This window comes from Osmia lignaria, chromosome 1 (genome assembly GCF_051020975.1).
Source record: "Osmia lignaria lignaria isolate PbOS001 chromosome 1, iyOsmLign1, whole genome shotgun sequence".
Taxonomy (NCBI): domain Eukaryota; kingdom Metazoa; phylum Arthropoda; class Insecta; order Hymenoptera; family Megachilidae; genus Osmia; species Osmia lignaria.
Genome location: NC_135032.1, coordinates 12,911,106 through 12,929,951, shown reverse-complemented (window position 1 = coordinate 12,929,951; position 18,846 = coordinate 12,911,106). Strand labels below are relative to the sequence as shown.

The 18,846-nt window shown below is 38.8% G+C and overlaps 2 protein-coding genes across 31 annotated transcripts in view; both read left to right on the top strand.

Annotated features, from left to right (window-relative positions):
• The first annotated feature begins 864 nt into the window (after nt 1-864).
• On the top strand, nt 865-4,949 carry LOC117606246 (glycosylated lysosomal membrane protein). The gene is made up of 7 exons (XM_034328510.2): nt 865-1,081; nt 2,612-2,790; nt 3,291-3,548; nt 3,615-3,818; nt 3,897-4,127; nt 4,204-4,496; nt 4,572-4,949. Exons 2-7 carry the CDS (start codon nt 2,719-2,721, stop codon nt 4,741-4,743), a joined length of 1,230 nt encoding a protein of 409 aa, XP_034184401.2. The 5' UTR covers nt 865-1,081; nt 2,612-2,718; the 3' UTR covers nt 4,744-4,949.
• Nucleotides 4,950-5,084: 135 nt separating this feature from the next.
• Nucleotides 5,085-18,846, top strand: part of para (sodium voltage-gated channel paralytic) — a 39,542-nt gene continuing 25,780 nt past the window's right edge. For 19 of the 30 annotated variants that reach the window (XM_034328387.2, XM_034328394.2, XM_034328383.2 and 16 more), the window contains exons 1-5: nt 5,085-6,964; nt 12,067-12,144; nt 12,219-12,783; nt 13,971-14,148; nt 16,085-16,117. In XM_034328387.2, the coding sequence (XP_034184278.1) occupies nt 14,002-14,148; nt 16,085-16,117 (180 nt within the window). In that variant the 5' untranslated portion in view covers nt 5,085-6,964; nt 12,067-12,144; nt 12,219-12,783; nt 13,971-14,001. The remainder of the gene's footprint in view (nt 6,965-12,066; nt 12,145-12,218; nt 12,784-13,970; nt 14,149-16,084; nt 16,118-18,846) is intronic. The other 11 variants (XM_034328389.2, XM_076692183.1, XM_076692255.1 and 8 more) reach the window with 1 other exon arrangement.

Genomic DNA, 18,846 nt, shown 5'->3' with positions numbered 1-18,846 from the left:
TTCACCTCCCGCGAAAGCGTTTGCTCCGGTGCACCACCTACCTACCTACCTACCTACCTACCAACCTACCTACCTACCTACCTACCTGTTTCTTTTCCTCCATCTCTGCTCTCTCACAAGACCTGCTGACCAACGTACCTGATTCGACGTCAAGAGGGTTCTAACTCGCGGCATTCCTCACCGAAAGCCAGTTGGACATTCCGCGCGGGGTAAATTGATGCTAAGAGACCTCATCGAGGCCACCACCATCCCGCTACAGCTGGCATCAACTTCAATATCTACAAACAAATTCAAAAAATAAATTTCGTCAATTGCGTATTGCTGCAGCTGGTAACCACCATAGATGATTTAGAATTGTCTGGTCATTCAAATACTTTGCGTCTGGCGTTTCGATTCGCTTTATCAAGATTCTATTCGTTATGCTGCATGTTTCATCATTTGCTACCCCCTCGAATAACATTAACAACAAATATTGAAAGTACAACCTGGTGTATACGGATGAACCATGGTCCAACTATTCCAATTGCCGCCCTTTGATTTTTCGCTATTTTAAACTATTCCTAGATAGGAATAGCTCTTTGAAATCCGATGGGGCAGCAGCTAGGTGATTATTTAAAAAATCGTTCTCGCTGAGAGAAATTGTTTATTATAAAGAAAAGCGTTGATTTCGAGGTATACGGTTCGAGGATGGCAGCGTCATCAAGCTCCTGAGGAGACCGGCCGATTGAACACGGGCCGCGATCGTGCCGATTCCTCTGATTGGCCAAGAGAGCCGGCGTTACTCACGGCGCAAGAAGACTCTTTGTCTGTTTTTCGTCCGGCCGACTAGCCGGCAACCGGCGGACCGCAAGTTATACGTGCAGTCGGAGGTCCTTCAGCCGTCGCGCCGGCTGCAATTATTACGCTCGTCTTCGAATTCGATCTCGGCTCGTTCGCGATTCCTCCAGACAAACCTTCCTACCAATATACGCCGCGGCCATTCAACGAAATCGTGAACCGATCGGTGATGTGCCTTTAAAATGTTTCAACGCGGTTAATAACGGCGAGAGGATATCGGAGAAACGTCATCGATTCATCGGAGGTAAGACCCTCTTTCTCGGGAAGCTTTTATAACAATATCTTCTTCTCGCAAAGAATTACCTACTTGGGCCGTCTATGTTTTTTTATACTTGATAGTTGAATGCAATTGCAATCGAAGGTCAGTATTTTTGGGATAATTTTTCTTTTCCTGTCTTCGCGTTTTTTGAAAGATCAGAACCTTTAAGAGAAGAAGAAACCAGTTTTAGATTGAGCTACCCGGTACATAGGATGCTTGTATTCTACCGTGAATCGCCGACTTCATTCTGCGACCTTCAGCCTGCTATCGTTAAATCGTTCAAGAGCATTGGCCGCGATTGCTTTTAGATACATGCAAAATTTATCAAAAAATTCTGAACTGAAGAAGAAAGAGTATTGAACTTTGAGTATCGCAACTTAAAGAAAAAGAAAATTATTAGTATGTAATGTATTTTTTTTTTGGAACTTTTGTATTTGAAATTGATTATTTTTTAATAAGTAAGAATATTTGTTAAAAGCAAGTACGTGAGAACCCGAAGAAACAAAGTTCCTTGAAACGCTAGACTTGCATACGAACATTTGTACGTATGTAGGTATGTGCTTCAGGCGCGGACACTGCTTCGGTCAAGGTCGCAGTCTGCAAGTTAATGCTCTTTTTACACGTTCTCTTTCCTCGGCTGTACACGGAGTCCCGGAAAGAAGCCAATTAATGTCTGCCAATGCAGATTCGTTTTGAACAATTGTTATAAATAAATTATTGTGGCCAAATTAATAAAATATCTCTTGATTACAATCATTATTATATACTAATCGTTTACTTACACCTATTATTGTGAATTTTGAATTTTGAAATTTTAAAAAGTTAAAAAGGAAGGTACTGTGTCGAGGATTGGTAACTCCACCACCGTTGGCGAAAACTAACGGCCAATGGGGTACGAGTTTCCTTCCCTCGGCGCGAAATGCGGCAATATAAGGAGTGGATCCAAAGGCCTTGGCGGAAGGAGGCGAAATACTTAGTTTTAAATCTTTCTTTGGACGATTTGAAATTTATTAACTAATATTTTTATCTTATAGTAGGATAATCATAGTTGGGACCAGCGGACACCGGAAACTCATTTATAGTGCCACAGTAAGTAAGTAAGTAAGTAAGTAAGTAAGTAAAGAAGTGGGTAAGCAAGTAAGTAATCTAAGTGATCTTATTGATTAATGCAATACTTGTTCAATTATTATTCAATATCATTATTATTGTTGATAAATTTCTTTGTTAGACTTTTGAATATAGTGACATCTGTGCTAAACTTGCGGAAACTGCTAACCAAGGACAGTGACTATATAACCAACTTGCCGAGGACTAACATTGTCTTTGATAATTTCAGTTGTCTGGGATATATTTGTATACGTTTATCATACGTTATTAATCTTTTGAATTGATATTGAATAATTATTAAACAGTTACGATTTATTAATAATTCGATTATCCCAAAAATTCTTACCAGTAAATACAATTAAACGTGGCGCTGTAGGCGGTGCTGATGTAGATCCATTTTGATTTCAGTGATCTAGCTCCTCTGACGGTCAGTGTTAGTAGCGTCACAAGTGGTCACAAGTTGCAGTCGAGGTAGAGGTGAATGTTTTGTTTTGCTGTTAAAAACGTCAGACAGCATGAATAATGTTTTCGCATTACTGATTTTGTTTATTACACTATTAGATATTGGATATTGCACACAGAGGACTGTAAGTAACAATATACTGTCGTTTTAATTATTAGAATTTGATTTTCACTACGATTATTTGGATCAATGTTCTATTGAATAAAAAAGAAATAAAAAACAAAGGTCGCCTGTAACGTGAATCATCGTTTGATTGTTTTTATCTTTCTCCTAAAGTCAAATTAGAAATTATTATTGTATCGGGGGATTGGTGATTGAATAACAATTTCATGGTAATTGAGAGCACGTTACTTAATGAGGAACACGAGTTCCCATAACCCATTTATTAATTAACGTGAGAACCCTAATCGAGGGATTAGCAGCGATATAATGTGCGGAAGTTCAAGAATAAATTTAATCAAACATTTATGCATTCGTTCGCGATAAATACGATTATAAAATAACATTGTTATTAATAAATAAATAATTTCTAGACGTTATAATTATAGTAATGTACTATTTAAATAGTGAGTTGTAAACAATATATTTACATTTTTTTATATAAAAGAATTTGCCTGGCACTAGTTACGATCATGGGTGAATCCTGACTGTGGCTCAACATGTAATGAGATAAATTCAACAACAGTTTACCTGAGAGCTGATGGTCCCAATGATACCTTACATTATCTATGGGATTTTGATGGCAATCCGTCCGTATTATTAGCACTTACTTCACCTACAGGTTTCCTTAATATAAGCTGGGATGATTTCCTTATGAATAAAAAAAATTCTGTAACATTCACAGAAAAACCTATATATAGTTTTGGAGTAGTTATAAATAAGGTCAGTATTTATATGAGATCATTATGTATATTACTTGTATATTAATCAAGTTAATTTGATTTCTAGATCATAGAGTTCAATGATGCTAATGACACAGGATTAATAAACATTGCTAATGTTGTAAATACAAATAATCTATATCCTATGTTTTATCAATGGGAGCGTAAGACTTTAATGCAAAATAATGACTTTGTTACCTTAGAAATGGAAGGTAACTATTACAATGATACTGCAATGAATATTAGTAGAAGTGGAAGTGTAAAACTTTCGGTAATGTATTTTGTTAATATTTCATTCTTTCAATTATAATCCACCATTTAAAATTACTTATTTCTATTTATTTTCCAGTTAAGAGGATTCTGCTCTCTTGATCATTCAGAAATGCTGCCTCATATGTTGCATACCGAAAATTCCACTCAAATTGACATTGTTCTTGACAATATACAAACGAATAATACCTTCTCTAAAAGCAGATTTGCCATTGAATTATTAGTAGTTGGGGAAGGAAATCCTGATATACCCATGTTTGTGAATCCCAAGAAAAGTTTGGACGACGAACATACTCCAGGTATATTTGAGGTAATATAAATGACTTTTACTCATTTATCAAAGTAAGTAAACGGAAAATATATAATGTGCGATATTTTCGTTTCAGGTGGTCGAAGTTAGGACACCACCGTTCAAAAGTATGGATGATTTTCGAACTGAGGGTGCTTATTTGCAATGGGTACCAATCTCCTATACAACCGTGTCCCGCGAAGTAACAAGCGCAACTGAAACAATGCAATATCCACCAATGAAAGTAACTAATCATACAGATGCTATCATCAATTCTATGTTGTACCGTTACTACGGAGACGAAGTTAATGAAATGCTTACACAGAGAATTATTATATCGTTAGGAACAAAAGGAGATGGATTTTATAAAAGAACTTACTATTCTACATGGTAATTTCATTTGATATTTTCGTTTTAATAATCGATATTAAAACGAAAATGAAATAACGTTAATACCTCTTTCAGGACCTTTTTAATTGGCTATGGTACACCACCAAGTGAACGATTTTCTAATTTGGTAATTATGATCATTTCCATTGGTCTAGGCCTTCCACTAATTATTCTAATAGCAACTGGTTTATACCTTTGCATTCACAAGCTGCCTAAACGACATAGTGATACATATTTAAGTCAATGAAAAGAATAGATGATTAGACGAAGTACGATAGATATTTGTGCACGTTTAGTTGCATTTTCACTATACCACCATTAAACCTTACGAGAGATTTTCCTATATTTATACATAGCACATATATTTTTTACACGTATTTTCAAATTGATATATAAATCAATTTGAAGTATATATGTTAATGCATCGCATAAGAATTATTCTGTACAAATTTATACACCATTGATTAATAAATGATAAGTAACAGTAAATTAAAATACCTATTTTTTTTTTTTTTTCTATAAATCCTATAATTGAATTTAATTGTTTTGGAAAAATAGAGCAAATTGATAGTAAGATCGCAGCACAATCGCTGACCAATAGTGTTTCTTAAGGAAAGCTTTACATGGGTGCTTTCAGAAGCGGTTGATTGTTCGAAAACGGTAGACGGCGAATGTTTTTAGTCGAAGATAGTAAGGGTGGCGCGGTGTGGTACCGTGTTTCTCGCTATCACGGGGGTGGCGGGCGAGGTGGTGTCGGTGGAAAAGTACATTTTCATTGATCCATTCGTGGCATGGAAGTACGGGGTGTGTGAATTTACGAATCTTAACCGCGATATCAACCCCTGTAACGTGTATCATTCATATAATTGAAGCACGGTATTAGATAAAAAACGAGGTAGACTACTCGGTTTGAACCTACCGATAGTGATATCAGCAGAGTAGCGATGGAAGAAAAATTGAAAGAAAGTTGAGAGATAGAAGAAGGTGTTCGATCGAAGGCTTTCAACGGAGGGAAACGACTACCGCAATTGTCATTGGGTGAGCACGGATTTGTAGTTGCGACACTCTCGCGCAGGTTAGTAGAGTGCAGAGGGTAGAGTCAGACCCAGCGGGTGGTTCGCGTAGAGAGTTGCGAATGGTGCGGGTATAGTGGGGTGCCTCGAAACTAGTTCCCGTTGAGTCCGCTGCGCGAAATTAACGCGTGGCGGTGCAATAACGTCCGCGTCGGGTTTGTCTAATCGCGGCAGTCTTCGAGAAGAACCTTTTCTGGCAGTAAAAACAGTGCCAGACTCGGTGTGTTCTCAGACTTGGTGAACCAAGTGAATTACCGTGATCGGGTATAGCTGGATACCAGGGATAGCAGGAACGAGGGATAGGAAAACGTTGACAGATGAACTAGAGTGCTAGTGGCGACCAAGTGAAAGACAGAGAGGGTGAGATCGTCAGGGATCGAGAAAGTGGGGAGTTTATATCGAGTGAAACAACCCGATCAGAGAAATAAGGGAGAAAGAGAGGGAGGGATAACGACAAAGACCAAAAGACGAACGTATAGTGACAGAGAGTGAGTGAGTGTGAGAGAGAGAGAGAGAGAGAGAGAGAGACGTGCGCGCGCGCGTGTATGTGCCAGAAGGAACTGTCAGATAAAGGAAGTGGAAAGGAAGACCTTTGGTCGGTCCTTCGGTGAGGAAAGTTAAGGGTACGAAGGACGGTCTGGAAGGTAGGAAAGACGGAAGGATCGTAGTCAGACGAAGCAGCAATAAAAGGGTTGAGAGTAGTAACGAAAAGGTAGAACGCGTCGGGTCTGTCCCCCAGGAAGGGACCGTCGCGCGCAACGCGATCAATTTTCGTTGCGACGCGGGCGGCGAGACTGGTGTAAAGGAAGAAGAAATGACGACTGCGGCGAGATACCGATAACCGGCCAGATAATGTTGTCGCAGAGCAAGTTTTACGCTCTCTTTATCCACTACACGTTTGTGTAGCGCGACACGGGGCGGGTCCTTGCCGCTGCGGTGAATAACAGTGGAGTCGGAAGAGGTGGTGGAGGCGCGACGAGTACAAAGAAGAAGAAGAAGAAGAAGAAGAAGAAGAAGGGAGGGAACGTGGATAGAGTTGTTCGCCTGGTGGAGATTGACGGAAGTCGAAAAGGACGTGTCGTTATTGAAATCGTAACGGATAGAAGGAGAAAACCAACAACAGATAGAGAGAAGAAAGAAGAAAAGCGAAAGGGACACCCACATACACAGAGAAAGACAGAAAAAAAAAGTTTGTCGTCGTACGGTGTTCAGTTAACAGTGTCGCGTTGCTTGACAGTGTGCTATTCTTGCCGAAGCTGAACAAGCAAGGCCCGCGGAGGTATCTCAGAACCCGCCCCTCCTCGACGTCGCAGTGCCTCTTCTCCATTAACGCTACGTCGTGTTTCTTTTCGTTCAAATCGCGACTATCCACGCTATTGGAGAAACTCCTCGACCGTAAGTGAAACTTTATTACATTGATATTTGAAATCAAGTTTCGGAGACAAGTCTGATCCAAACTTGAGTGGAACAGCTTGATCGTGTAAACAGCGTGTAAGCTATTTTGTCGATTTTACTACTTGGAAACCGCGTGCGCTCTCCTAGAGGAGGCGCTAATGGCGCTACCGTGCAGTTCGCAACCTCGTTGAATAATCGTTGTCGCAACGTCTTTAACGTTTCTTTCAGTCCGTATTTATAAATGAAATGTTCGTTTTTTCATTATTACCATGGATTTATAACCTTAAATATTCGATATTTTTCTTTAACCAATTCTTCAATCAATTCGTTGCGACCATTATTAGAGAGTTTCGATTAGTTAAACACGATAGCCAGAAATCGAATCGTAAGGTGACACACACATACACACACAAGTAAGTGACATATATCTATGTATAGCGTGACGCGCGACTGCTGTTCCATTCTCGATATATCGATCGATACTGGCTCGGTCAGGGATCAGTCAGGGGTTCATCACTAGCGATGACGATAACCGCTTGCTTGCTCTTCTTCTTTGCTCAACTCTTCTCGAGATTAGTCGCACGTGAAATAGCTTTGGTTCCCTTTGTGTCTGTGCGACGAAGGTCGTATTTGCCGCGCTCCTTATATCGCTCCGTATGCCGCTTTTGCTTGCTTGTGTTCCTCTGTCTCGCGATGACCTTCCTCCGCGCGAAAATTGCCGGTCAATACGACGTGCACGATCCGCTAAAGAGCCGTGCGATGGTATCGATCACCGCCTCGTGCACGCCGACCAACCTCGTCGAGAGACTTGATTTCACGAGAAAACGCGTGAATCGTATTGTCCCGATTCACCACTGCGATTAATCGATGCTAGCTAATCTCTCGATCGCAGTGCTCGTCAATTCTTTTCAAATCACCCGCCCCGTCGATCACGATACCCGCGAAATTCAAATTTCAAGATTAGAAAAACCTATCGCTACTCAATCGTACGATCTAACCTTATTTAAACTGGAACTAGAAAATTAATTCTGTTCAATCGTTTTGATTATCTTTGATAGCCATAACGTAATATGTTAAGTATGTTTAGGGGAACGAAACACGCAAAACTTGTATATAATCACAGATGTGAAATTTCTAGGTTATTTCTTCTCGCAATCCTTCGATCGGTTCCATTATGAAAATTCATACTGTTTGCAAAATACTATATTTACATTGTTTAAAAATTTAATGAACTATTTAGCTTGGTAAATAAAAGATCGATACTGTAGTCATGTAATGTCAAAGGTCGTATCAAAGTTACATTGTCTGTGCTAAAAGGAAGCGTATTTTCCTGTCCACGAGGAAAAGGATGACGTCAATGTTGATTTCTTCGACTTCGTTTTAAACGTTCCTCTCATAGGTACCTTCGTTCGAGCAATTTCTGATCGAAACGTTACTTGTTGGCGATTGGCATGCAACAGTTTCTGCAGTTCCTGTTTATTCTGATAAACAGTAGAATCTGCTAAGAAGATTACAGCATTAGGTTTAAATTACAACTACAAGTATAGTATCTCTTTCAAGATTCTAGATTCTAGAATGGCAACGTTAAATTTTAGTCCTATTCATCTCGATTCGATTTCGGAACAGATCGGTATCTTTCGAATGCGTCATGATAATCAAAGACCTTTATAAAATCGCGCGCACATCAGAAATGGTGAGGGTGGAAAAGGAGGGTGAGATTTTGCAGGGCAAACGTTGGGCGAGCAAACGCAACAGGTGCGATATGGTTCGCGCGATGCGACGTTCTGACCAGAAGTGCATTGAAATGAGTATGCATATACCGACTTTCTTTCTGATTTACCATATTTTATCGATATCACAACATACCTTGAGATTTCACTACTTTCATCTTCGTTCATCTACTTAGAAATTGTCCAGAATAGAAATGGTTACTCGATGTCCGACCTTGTTACTTGTTACTTCAAGATTTCAATAAACTAGTAATTAGTTTTCAGTTGAAAGATAAGTATACACTCAAAGTCGGTGGTTCGAGTGTTAAGTACAGAGAAAATCCAGGGTTCAAGGTCCTATTGATTGCTAAAGAGCACTTGATCGAGATCACATCTGGCGTATAGAGTGGTCTTACGAAGCGTAGCTGCGAGTCGAGCCGCAGGAGAAGAAGTCAGCCGTTAGGCCAGCCAGCCAACCAGCCAGCCAGGCAAACGGGCAATCGATCGATTGTCCTCGCAAGAACGCATGGCCCTGTTCTGCACTACACTTTAGCTTCAGATATACTTTGTCTTTTGTGGGTCACATTAGTATAGTTGATATCGGGAGAGCAACAGTTTTGTCAATATCAATTGATTATTTCGAAAAAATGTTGTCGAGTACCATTACGAATCATAAAAGGAAATTCTATTCTTTGTATGCCTACGATTATTTCAAGAATCGATTGTGCGATTTATATAAAGCTTTTCTCGCATTTAAAGCAATTCTTTGGGAAGGTTTTGAAGTATAAACCATTGTGCTGTGATTATAAGAAGTTGAGAAAGAATTAAAAATATGAACAAGGGACAGTTTTTCGTTACGCAGGCTTCTCTTGGAAGTGATATAAAATGAAAAAAAGAATGCTCTACTGATCCACTGAAAGTGGTTGATACTTGGAGGGTTAAATTGTGCCCAGCAGCTATTACTCTATTCTTAATGGACGATGTTAAAGTAACTTTCTTCTCCTGCGGCCGACCTTTCATTTACTTGTACTACTTACAAATCGATCTCGTACTTACTAGCACCACTGCCCAATTGATACACCGATTTTGATGCAATTTTGGTACGATATAGAACCTGACGAAATATTTAACACGTATTTTTTGTTACTGGCAATCGTCCATGTTGAAAGGGTTAAAAACAATCCTCAAAGTTAGGGACACAGGAAGGAGGATTAAGAAATGTCGAACGCGTGAAGGGACGGTTGGGAAAAATAGTGATGATTCGGTTCCGTTCCCTTGGCTGTTTTTGTCGTTTTTTAATCCTTGGCATTGGTTGTGGATGTTGCTGGAGGGATGGTGGATGGTGGATGGTGGATGGTGGATGGTGAATAGTGGTGGTAACGACAGTGCGGCGACGGTAGCGTCAGTGCTCGTCGTCATGACAACGTTTTTCCGCAACGTACCCGGCCTGGTTCGTGACGTCACGCGACGTCGGCATTGGTGTCGGTGTCGGCGTCGGTGTCGGCGTCGGCGTCGGGTCGCTACTGTGCCACAGCACAACGTGGAGAAAACGCTTTTCCGTTTCCCCTTCGTTCTCGATGGCGCCACTGTGCGTTCTCAGTTCCATCAAGATGGCAGCTGTGCAATTATAATATTTGCACGAACCTCGTGTTTTATCTATACCCCATTCAGTATCGAACATACAGATACAATATATATCCGCGATTTTTCATTTTATACAGATGGAATGATAAAATTTTAAATTTGGTAATTGCTACAAGAAGCATAGAATGATAGGGTACTTTTCTCTATGGAAGGATGTTCATCTCTTTGTAATATACATATAATGCAAAATGGAAAATATATTGTTTATTAGAATTTTGATAAGTAAAACTTTCTCAGTGGAAATGGCCACTCACTACCGAATATGGCGTTTCAAAGCCTTGTAAAGATCGATTTCAGGATGAGCTTGTAAATCCAGATATTCCATAGAAAAAATGAAGGAACAAGCGTTTAGTCTTTTTAACATGAATCTTTTGCAACGTCGAATGCTTTTGTTGATTACTCGATGAAGGTTGATTTACCGTAGACATACCTGACCCCGTTTCTCTCTAGCCTGCGTGTTGGCAGAGTGCCTTTTTTTATTGTGGTCGTATATCCGCAGGATAAAAGCTGCAATAGGCAATTAAATCGAGCTTCATCGCATTCTATATTGTCGAATTACATATTTTTATTTTCCATAACATTTCTCATAGAGCGTCTCTAACAGAAGAGGAATAAATAAATTAGTTAAAGGTCTTTCTAAATGGTTGCAATTTGTTCCTCCTCGTGTCGCAATTAAGGTAATCGAATTAAAAGCAATTCTCCTGTTCTCTAGTGTGTCCATAGTTCGTGACCATCATTAAATTATTAGGTCATTCCATAAATAATGCAAGGAGAGGACCCTAACTTTGAGTCACCAACTTTGATGAAAGTTTTTAAAAATGTAGCAAATGAATCATTTGCATTTACCTCATTTTTTGTCTAGTGTTTATAGAATAATTATTTTATATTTGAAAGGTAAAAAAAAAAAAATAAAAAAAATTTTTTGGAAAACAGATTTGAACCCTGGTATGATAGAAATCATATACCTGATTGCGATACTATAAACTAATACACGTAATTCCTTTTTAAAGCGTGCGAAATTTGTTCACAAATTATAGTTATTTGCAGCAAAGATTGAGCTTCAAATTGATATAGGATAAGCAATATTTTGTGATACTTTTATGTCATGAAATTATATTAGAATTCTAACGTTCGAAAGTCAGTGATTTAATATGCAACAACCTAATGGTTTGGCCATCTTTGTACTTTCTCGTCTGATCCTGCGTATACTCATTCTACTGGCAATCAAGCGTTCTTATCAATTCACTCTTACTTTTCCTAGTTTGCGTATAGGCGTCCGTCGTCGGTTCTTCGGCGTTGGCGCCGCGACGACGACACCGATGCATAAGCGCGTGACCGAGTTCCGGCGGAATATGATCGACCGCGCGAAACTCGGTCAAAGACCACCGACACCCTTCTTCGAGCCGACTCCTGGTATATCGCAAGCTTCGTGTAAATTTTTGTTGTCGTGAATATGCGTGAACACGCCGAGCTCTTTCACCAACGAAAAAACTCGAGTGCTTGCTCTTTGCCAAAAGATGTTACGCCCGAAAGAATTTCTGCATACGAACGATTATAATCAACGGTACACCATGAGATTTCTACGATTTCAACGATTTATTCGATTTATTCGATGAATTATTATCGGATTGGGTTACTTAACAAAAATATTCAAATGGGAATACTCCACCTACTGTATCATTTATAGAACCATGTATGTAGGTCATACGAAATATAAATTTTTTCTTTTTCTTTTCTCTTTTGTTATAGATAAGTATCGATCGACTCGAAGATCAGACTATGTTATTTCGAATAACGGATTGATCGCACCCGTCGCTTCATTCACACGTGAGTATTTTGAAAGGAGTAGATGCACCCTAGTATCGTGAGAGTAAATTGTACGTTTTTCTAACGAAACACAGGTCGGACATGAAAAATCTTGGTTCGCGTTGGACGGTCCCCGACATAGCACGCACTGCCGCAGCGCGTTCGTCATTTCTCGTCGCCATTTCGTCGGAACGAGATTCAAATAGCAAAAGCAGCCGCAGCAGCAACAGCAAAAGCAACAGCAACAGCAACAGCAGTAACGATAGCAGCAATAGCCGCGTTAGTTACAAATCAGGAAGAAAGAACGTTAGATACAGTGGTATCGGTAAGGAAAGTATCGACAGAAGGATTTGCGTCACGGCGATCGACAAGAAGAAAAGGGAAAAGAAGAGCGTCGGTAGATCGGCAGTCGACGTGCTGCACGAAGCGCATTTATCCGTCCGATCGTACGTAACGGCGTCGTCGAATCGCATCGACGGCACGACGCATTCCGAATCGACGCCCAGGTACCGGCCCCTAGCCGGCAAATCGCGCGGTCTTCAACATCGGTCTCGTCCTCGTCAGCCGCAGCCGCAGCCACCCCAACAGCCACTCTATCACACCCCCGCATCGTGGGACACGCGCACATTACACTTCAGGAACTGTTAGCACCGATCAAAAGTGAGTATTTTAAGAAACACGCTGCATCTACATATTCCTATTAGCAGTGCACTCCTTTTAGAATACCTTTTTATCGCAGTTTTATCGTCAACTACGATTTTAAGGGTGTTGTACTAACTCGACAGTTGACTGTTCGATAAATCTCATGCATAACTGATACATTTCTATTTCCGCTTACGTATATCACCAGAAACTAGATATTAGATTTCCTATTTATAGAAGCTTTTACCCGACCTTAGGTGCCACATGAATTAATGAAGGCAAGGCCTTTTGAAATAAATAAATTGATAATTAAAGATTTCAAAACTGTAGTTGATAATAAATCAAGACCAACTATTCTTCTATCACAAAGGTGTTCATCAGATTGAAGAATTCCTACTCTCATCCTACTCGAAGAAGCTTTGTCTCTTTTTGTCCATAATTTATCAGTGGTACAAGGTTCAGTAATTAAGGAATTCATTCGACGTTGGTGAATCTTATTTCAATGCGATTAAATTCGCGTTGGATCTTCTCCAAATTTCGAATACGTACAAGATACATTCAAACGTCGCCGAATAGATTTCTGGCAAGATTAGAAAGAATTTTAATTCTTTCTCCTAGGTTCGTATTCGTAATTAATGCAAAAGTAAATTAAAAGGAAAAAAATTCAAAGTGGTTGTTTGTTGAAACAGAGAATTATAGAATAGTTCCCGCAGTTATCAATGTTTCACACGAGCTAACAGGGAATTCTATGGTATCGTAGTATCGTGAAGTTTATCACCTAGTGTTATAGGACAGACTCGGTAAAAAGCTTCCGGAAATGTATCGAGTCCATTACAGAAATAAGTTCAGCCTACAATTTCCTTGCTCCCAAGTGTTTCACGAATATCCATTCACTTGAAATGTCCACGTAAATATTTTCATTTATTTTATACACTATGGGGTCTCTTTGAATTTACTTTAAGTAGTTTTGATGATTAAATAATCGTTTCAATATACTAATCAATCGTTTTGGAACGGATGCTCTGCGGGCAGACTTTACAAGTAGTATAAGCGCGCTATAAGTCAGACGGTCTCTGCCGCCAAGTGGAAGCTATCAATCAATGACGCGGCGCGACACCTAATGAATACAGCGATGCATTTCTCCTACACCCCTGACAATTACACAATAATCATGAAGGATATTTAACAATTTTTCTGATTTATAGGAAGGTGGCTCAGCTGTGTGCAGCTTAGACAATGTCCGAAGATTCTGACTCTGTATCAGAGGAAGAAAGAAGTTTGTTCCGTCCGTTCACGCGGGAGTCCCTGGCAGCGATCGAGGCTCGCATCGCCGAGGAACATGCCAAGCAGAAGGAGCTCGAGAAGAAGAGAGCGGAAGGCGAGGTAGGAACCTAGCCATTTTATTATTAATCGTACCGTTCAAAATCGTAAGCATCGATTCGAAAGGAATCTTTGCTAGCAATATGATATTTTTAACATCGATTTACGATCTTTCTCTTTCAGTTTTACGTAACGATTTACGTTCTCTTTCGTTTTGCTAACGTTTGATCGACGGTCAAGATTTGTCAGATGATCGTTTTATTCGATCAAATATTAAGTGGGAACCGTCGATTATACGTACACTAATTTTTCAGTATCCACTCAGTCTCCCACATAACCAACATGTCCTTTAACGCGTCTCCACAAGTACGTACAATACCAAGAAAACGCGACCATTGGACAGTGTCACATAAACGAAAAAATCAGCCATCGGAATAACTTTTCTCGGTTAAAAAATAAACGGTCGGCCGTTAACGCGTTCCAAGTAAGACGAGTTCCAAGAAGACGCTTTTATTAACATCGATACACAGGTTGTTCTACTTTGCAGATCTCTATAGCAACACCTCGAACGTATAAGCATCGTTGTTCAGTGCGTTACAAATTTACTTCACCAATTAATATTATCAAGCACCGATTAATGTTTCTCTTAATGAACGGTATTGAAAGTTGGTTAAATGTATAGAAATATTTAACACGTGTTAATACGTTCAAACAATGGGACAGATTGATCGGTCTTAACACTGGAACAACCAGCATACATCGTTACCCACTTTTGTATTGATGAAAATGGAAAATAAATTAGCATATTTAATGATTTCAATGGGTTTCTGATTGTTCCAGTGTTAAATAAAGTTTACTTCACGGTGTTGTCCGTGACGCTCAATGGACGTTTATCTTTATTTTTTTTTTTTTTTTTTTTTTGTGTAGCTGCAGTGCCGTTTTGCGAAATCTGTCTATTCATGTTCACAAGCATATATATATATATGTACAATTTTATACGTAAAGCTATGGTGTTTCATAACCCTTCCTCTTGTAAACAATCGATTGTCGCTACCAGTCGCGTTGATTGTTTTGCTTGATTTACTGCTGAACGTAGTGAAAATACATGCCTACCCTTTCGACGACTTTTGTCTACATCTTTCTATATATTATATATATATATACTGTTTCTCTGTCTTTCTTTATACAACACGACTGTCGTCGAGTAATGTATTGTTTCTGTGTTACCAAAGATATGTTCGCGTACGAGCTCGATGTCTGCAGTGTCACTATCTGTGCCTATTTCTATACGTACATACATCAAAGTATCACTGTGTCGTAGCTCTCTCTCTCCCCCTTTTCTACTCTTCGCTGTATCGTAGATTGATTTATTTATAAATTGAAAAAATTAACTAACCGTGCGTAAAGTTTCGTGAAACTTTGATTAGATTTCCTGTATTTGAAAATCGGTCATTTGATACGATACCAATCTAATGTTATAATTCACGTTCAACGTATGAACGTTACGTGGCACGTATTTCATATTCGAGACCTACTTACGATTCGATTTTCGATATTAATTAATCCCTTTTCATCGACTCTTCGATACAGCCTGGCCGAGTAAGACTGAAGAGGGAAAGAGAGATTCGAGATGGTATCAATTGGTACGCTTCAATATCTATCGTATCCTCCTTTTTCTCCTAGCTTGCCTGATCCTAGCGATCCTTTCGCTTTTCAACATATCATCCGTGTCGTACATAACCAGATGTATTTAACATATATTATAGTTAGAACTTATATATATATATATATATATATATATAACTCATGAAAATATGTATGTACTATTTCTGTTTTCTGTCTTCCTCACTAACTCCTTTTAGTTATCTGTCTATTCTAATCATTCTTTCTCAACTATCCTATCACATATGTATTAAAGAAACCCTATCAATTCATTCTACCCCTTATTCTATGTTTTTCTCTGTGTGTAACGACTGTTTCTCCGTTTCTCCAATTTCAGGGAGGTTTTGGACGGAAGAAAAAGAAAAAAGAAGTAAGACGTTACGTCACGCTAAGTAATATACTACACTCACACACGCACACTTTCTCTTTCTTTCTCTCTATCTCTCTATCATCCAAATTTCTAAACCTTTATCATGATATATCTATGCCTATCTATATCAAATAGAATGTACTTACACGTGTTTCACGTACACGCTCAATACACTTTTAACATCCATCAGATATGATTTTTCATTTGCATCCGGTCGATCGGCTGACACTTGTCGGTCACTGCCCGATTATACGCAATGTCCACACACGCGAAAACATCGATTCGCGTCGTTTATTGCATTGATATCACGATCAGATATTAATTAAACGTAAATGTATATCGAGATCCTTATACCGTCGTCCCGGTACTGAAGATTAAGCTGTGTTTCTGTTTAAGTTTGTACGTTCGCGTTACGAATTGAGCCGCTTAATTCCCGGCAGCGTTAACACCTCTACGTATACACGTGTGTTATTTCTTCTATTTCGTTTTGTAAAATTTCTAACCGTTCATTGCGTTCTTATACAATATTTATGTTTGAAATGAAAATTTTTATCGCGTACACGTACAGACACACATCGCACACTAGATCAAATACGTGCTTCTTGTATTCAGCTGTATCGCAAATTATTTTTAACGTCTTACAAAAATTTAAAAAAAATAAAGAAAAAAGCGAAACGAGCCCTGCCTGTGCTTCGATTCTGTGACACTCAATTAACAACATTCGAATACACGTGTACGTACTTATTGGATAGAAACCCTTTTATTTAAATGGGTCAGGTAAATATTAATTCGATGATCTTCCAGTTAATCGCTGATCGGATGAGATCGAATCATGAGATTTCATTAAAAAACGATTCCTTCGTATCCGTTCAGAGGCACGACAAAATGTATATACACGCATTCGAATTGGCTTTTTGCTGACAAATAATTGCGCATATTTATTGCAGGTACCTTGAAAAGACAAATTGGACTTTGTGGTATTTCATTTTAGTACTTCTTCTTTTTTTCTTTTCGATCATCGCTGACCTGTACAGGTCGTCTTTAATTATTTTTTTTTTTTTTCATTTTATGATTACATAAATATCATTATGGTTCCTCGACAATTATCAAGCACATTCTGTGAAAATAATAAGTCGTCGTTGGGAAGAGATAAATTAAAAGAAAGGAAAAGAAAGGAAAAGAAAGGAAAAGAAAAGAAGAGAAACAACAGAAATAATTACGGAAAGAATAACCACAGGTCCAACTTGTTTCTTCTCAAGCACCGTATGTCTCATTTAGAGCTCGCAGTCGCCTGGAAATGCTTCTATAGATCGTATGCCGTATCCGCAATGCTTGCAGCTGAGATTCTCTGTAGGATATCTCCGTTTTATATTATTTTTATTTTTTTTTTATGTATATTCATTAAATTTCGCGCCTCGATAGCAGCATTAGCGTGCAAGCTACGCGAATCGCACATGATCGCAGTGGTATATCCTCTCTTGGGATCGTATTGATTTATCGTCGCGATACAGTCTCGAACGAAACGATATTCTAGCATCAAATGCGTATCGATCGTTTGAAATTTCATCCGCGAACATTTGCAATATCTCTTGGCTTAAAATAAAATGATTGCGAATCGATCGAAAAAAATTTTCATTTACTTCTGATTAGGTTTATATCAAAGAAGACATTCTTAAAGTTCATGGGGGATTAATGGAACATTTTTGTTTCTTACTTATTTGCATGTAGCAATGAAAGAAGAAAATAGAATCGATGAAGAACGTGTCTTGCTGCACCGTGTGCTCTGCTCTGGCCGTGAAGTTCAGCTTGAATATTCATTGGCAATCATTTTTTCTCGCTTGTATAAATTAGATTTAAGTAGATCTTTATATATGTAACGAGACTAGTATAGTCCTTTATTAGGAGTAGGAAAGTTCGTGTATGTGCATCTAGATTTCAGAGGACACTTTTTTTTTTACATACCTTTAGATCCTTAAGATGCTTCTATTAGATACACTTCGTGATTATTGTTTCACCTCATCCACTTTAGTTTCTTTTTTTTTTTCTTAAGTGAGGTGAGGTGAAACAATTATCTTCAGGTAGTTATAGGACATTGGCAAAAAATCACTTCGATTAAAGTTATTTTTCCAAACGCAAAAATGAATTTTGATGGTCGCGTTAAAGTGGTTCTGCAGGACACGATTCAGTCACATCGAAACACTTGTACATTTCAGTCAAAATAATTAAAAAGGGGATGATTCTCATTGGGTTCATATTTCGTTCGTTTTTATATATTGTATCATATTCGATCGACATGAAATAGTAGGAACAGGTGGGAATATCTCGAATTTTTTAATAAACGTTCGACAGAAAATTCGTTGAGAGGAAGCGGAAACGAGCGGATCACGTGGACCTTAGCCAGGTTCGTATGTTCACGACCCGCTTTTAGCACCAATTTCGTACTGTACACACGTATATATGTATGTACATAGAGCCTTCTATATGACTAGTCGCCATAGCTGCTTTTCAGACTAGACGCGGAATAGATGTTCCCGATGCTTCCAAAGTAGGAGAGCAAAAAAAAAAAAAAAAAATAAAAGAGTGAAATGTGGGGCAACATCGTACTATCGTTAAAGTACACGTACCTAGTTGCCATCCTCGTAATATTCTTCAGCACTTTAAAACTTTATCCAATTTTCTAACGATTATAGTTAATATTCAACTGAACGCGATGAAACGTTTGTTCTTAA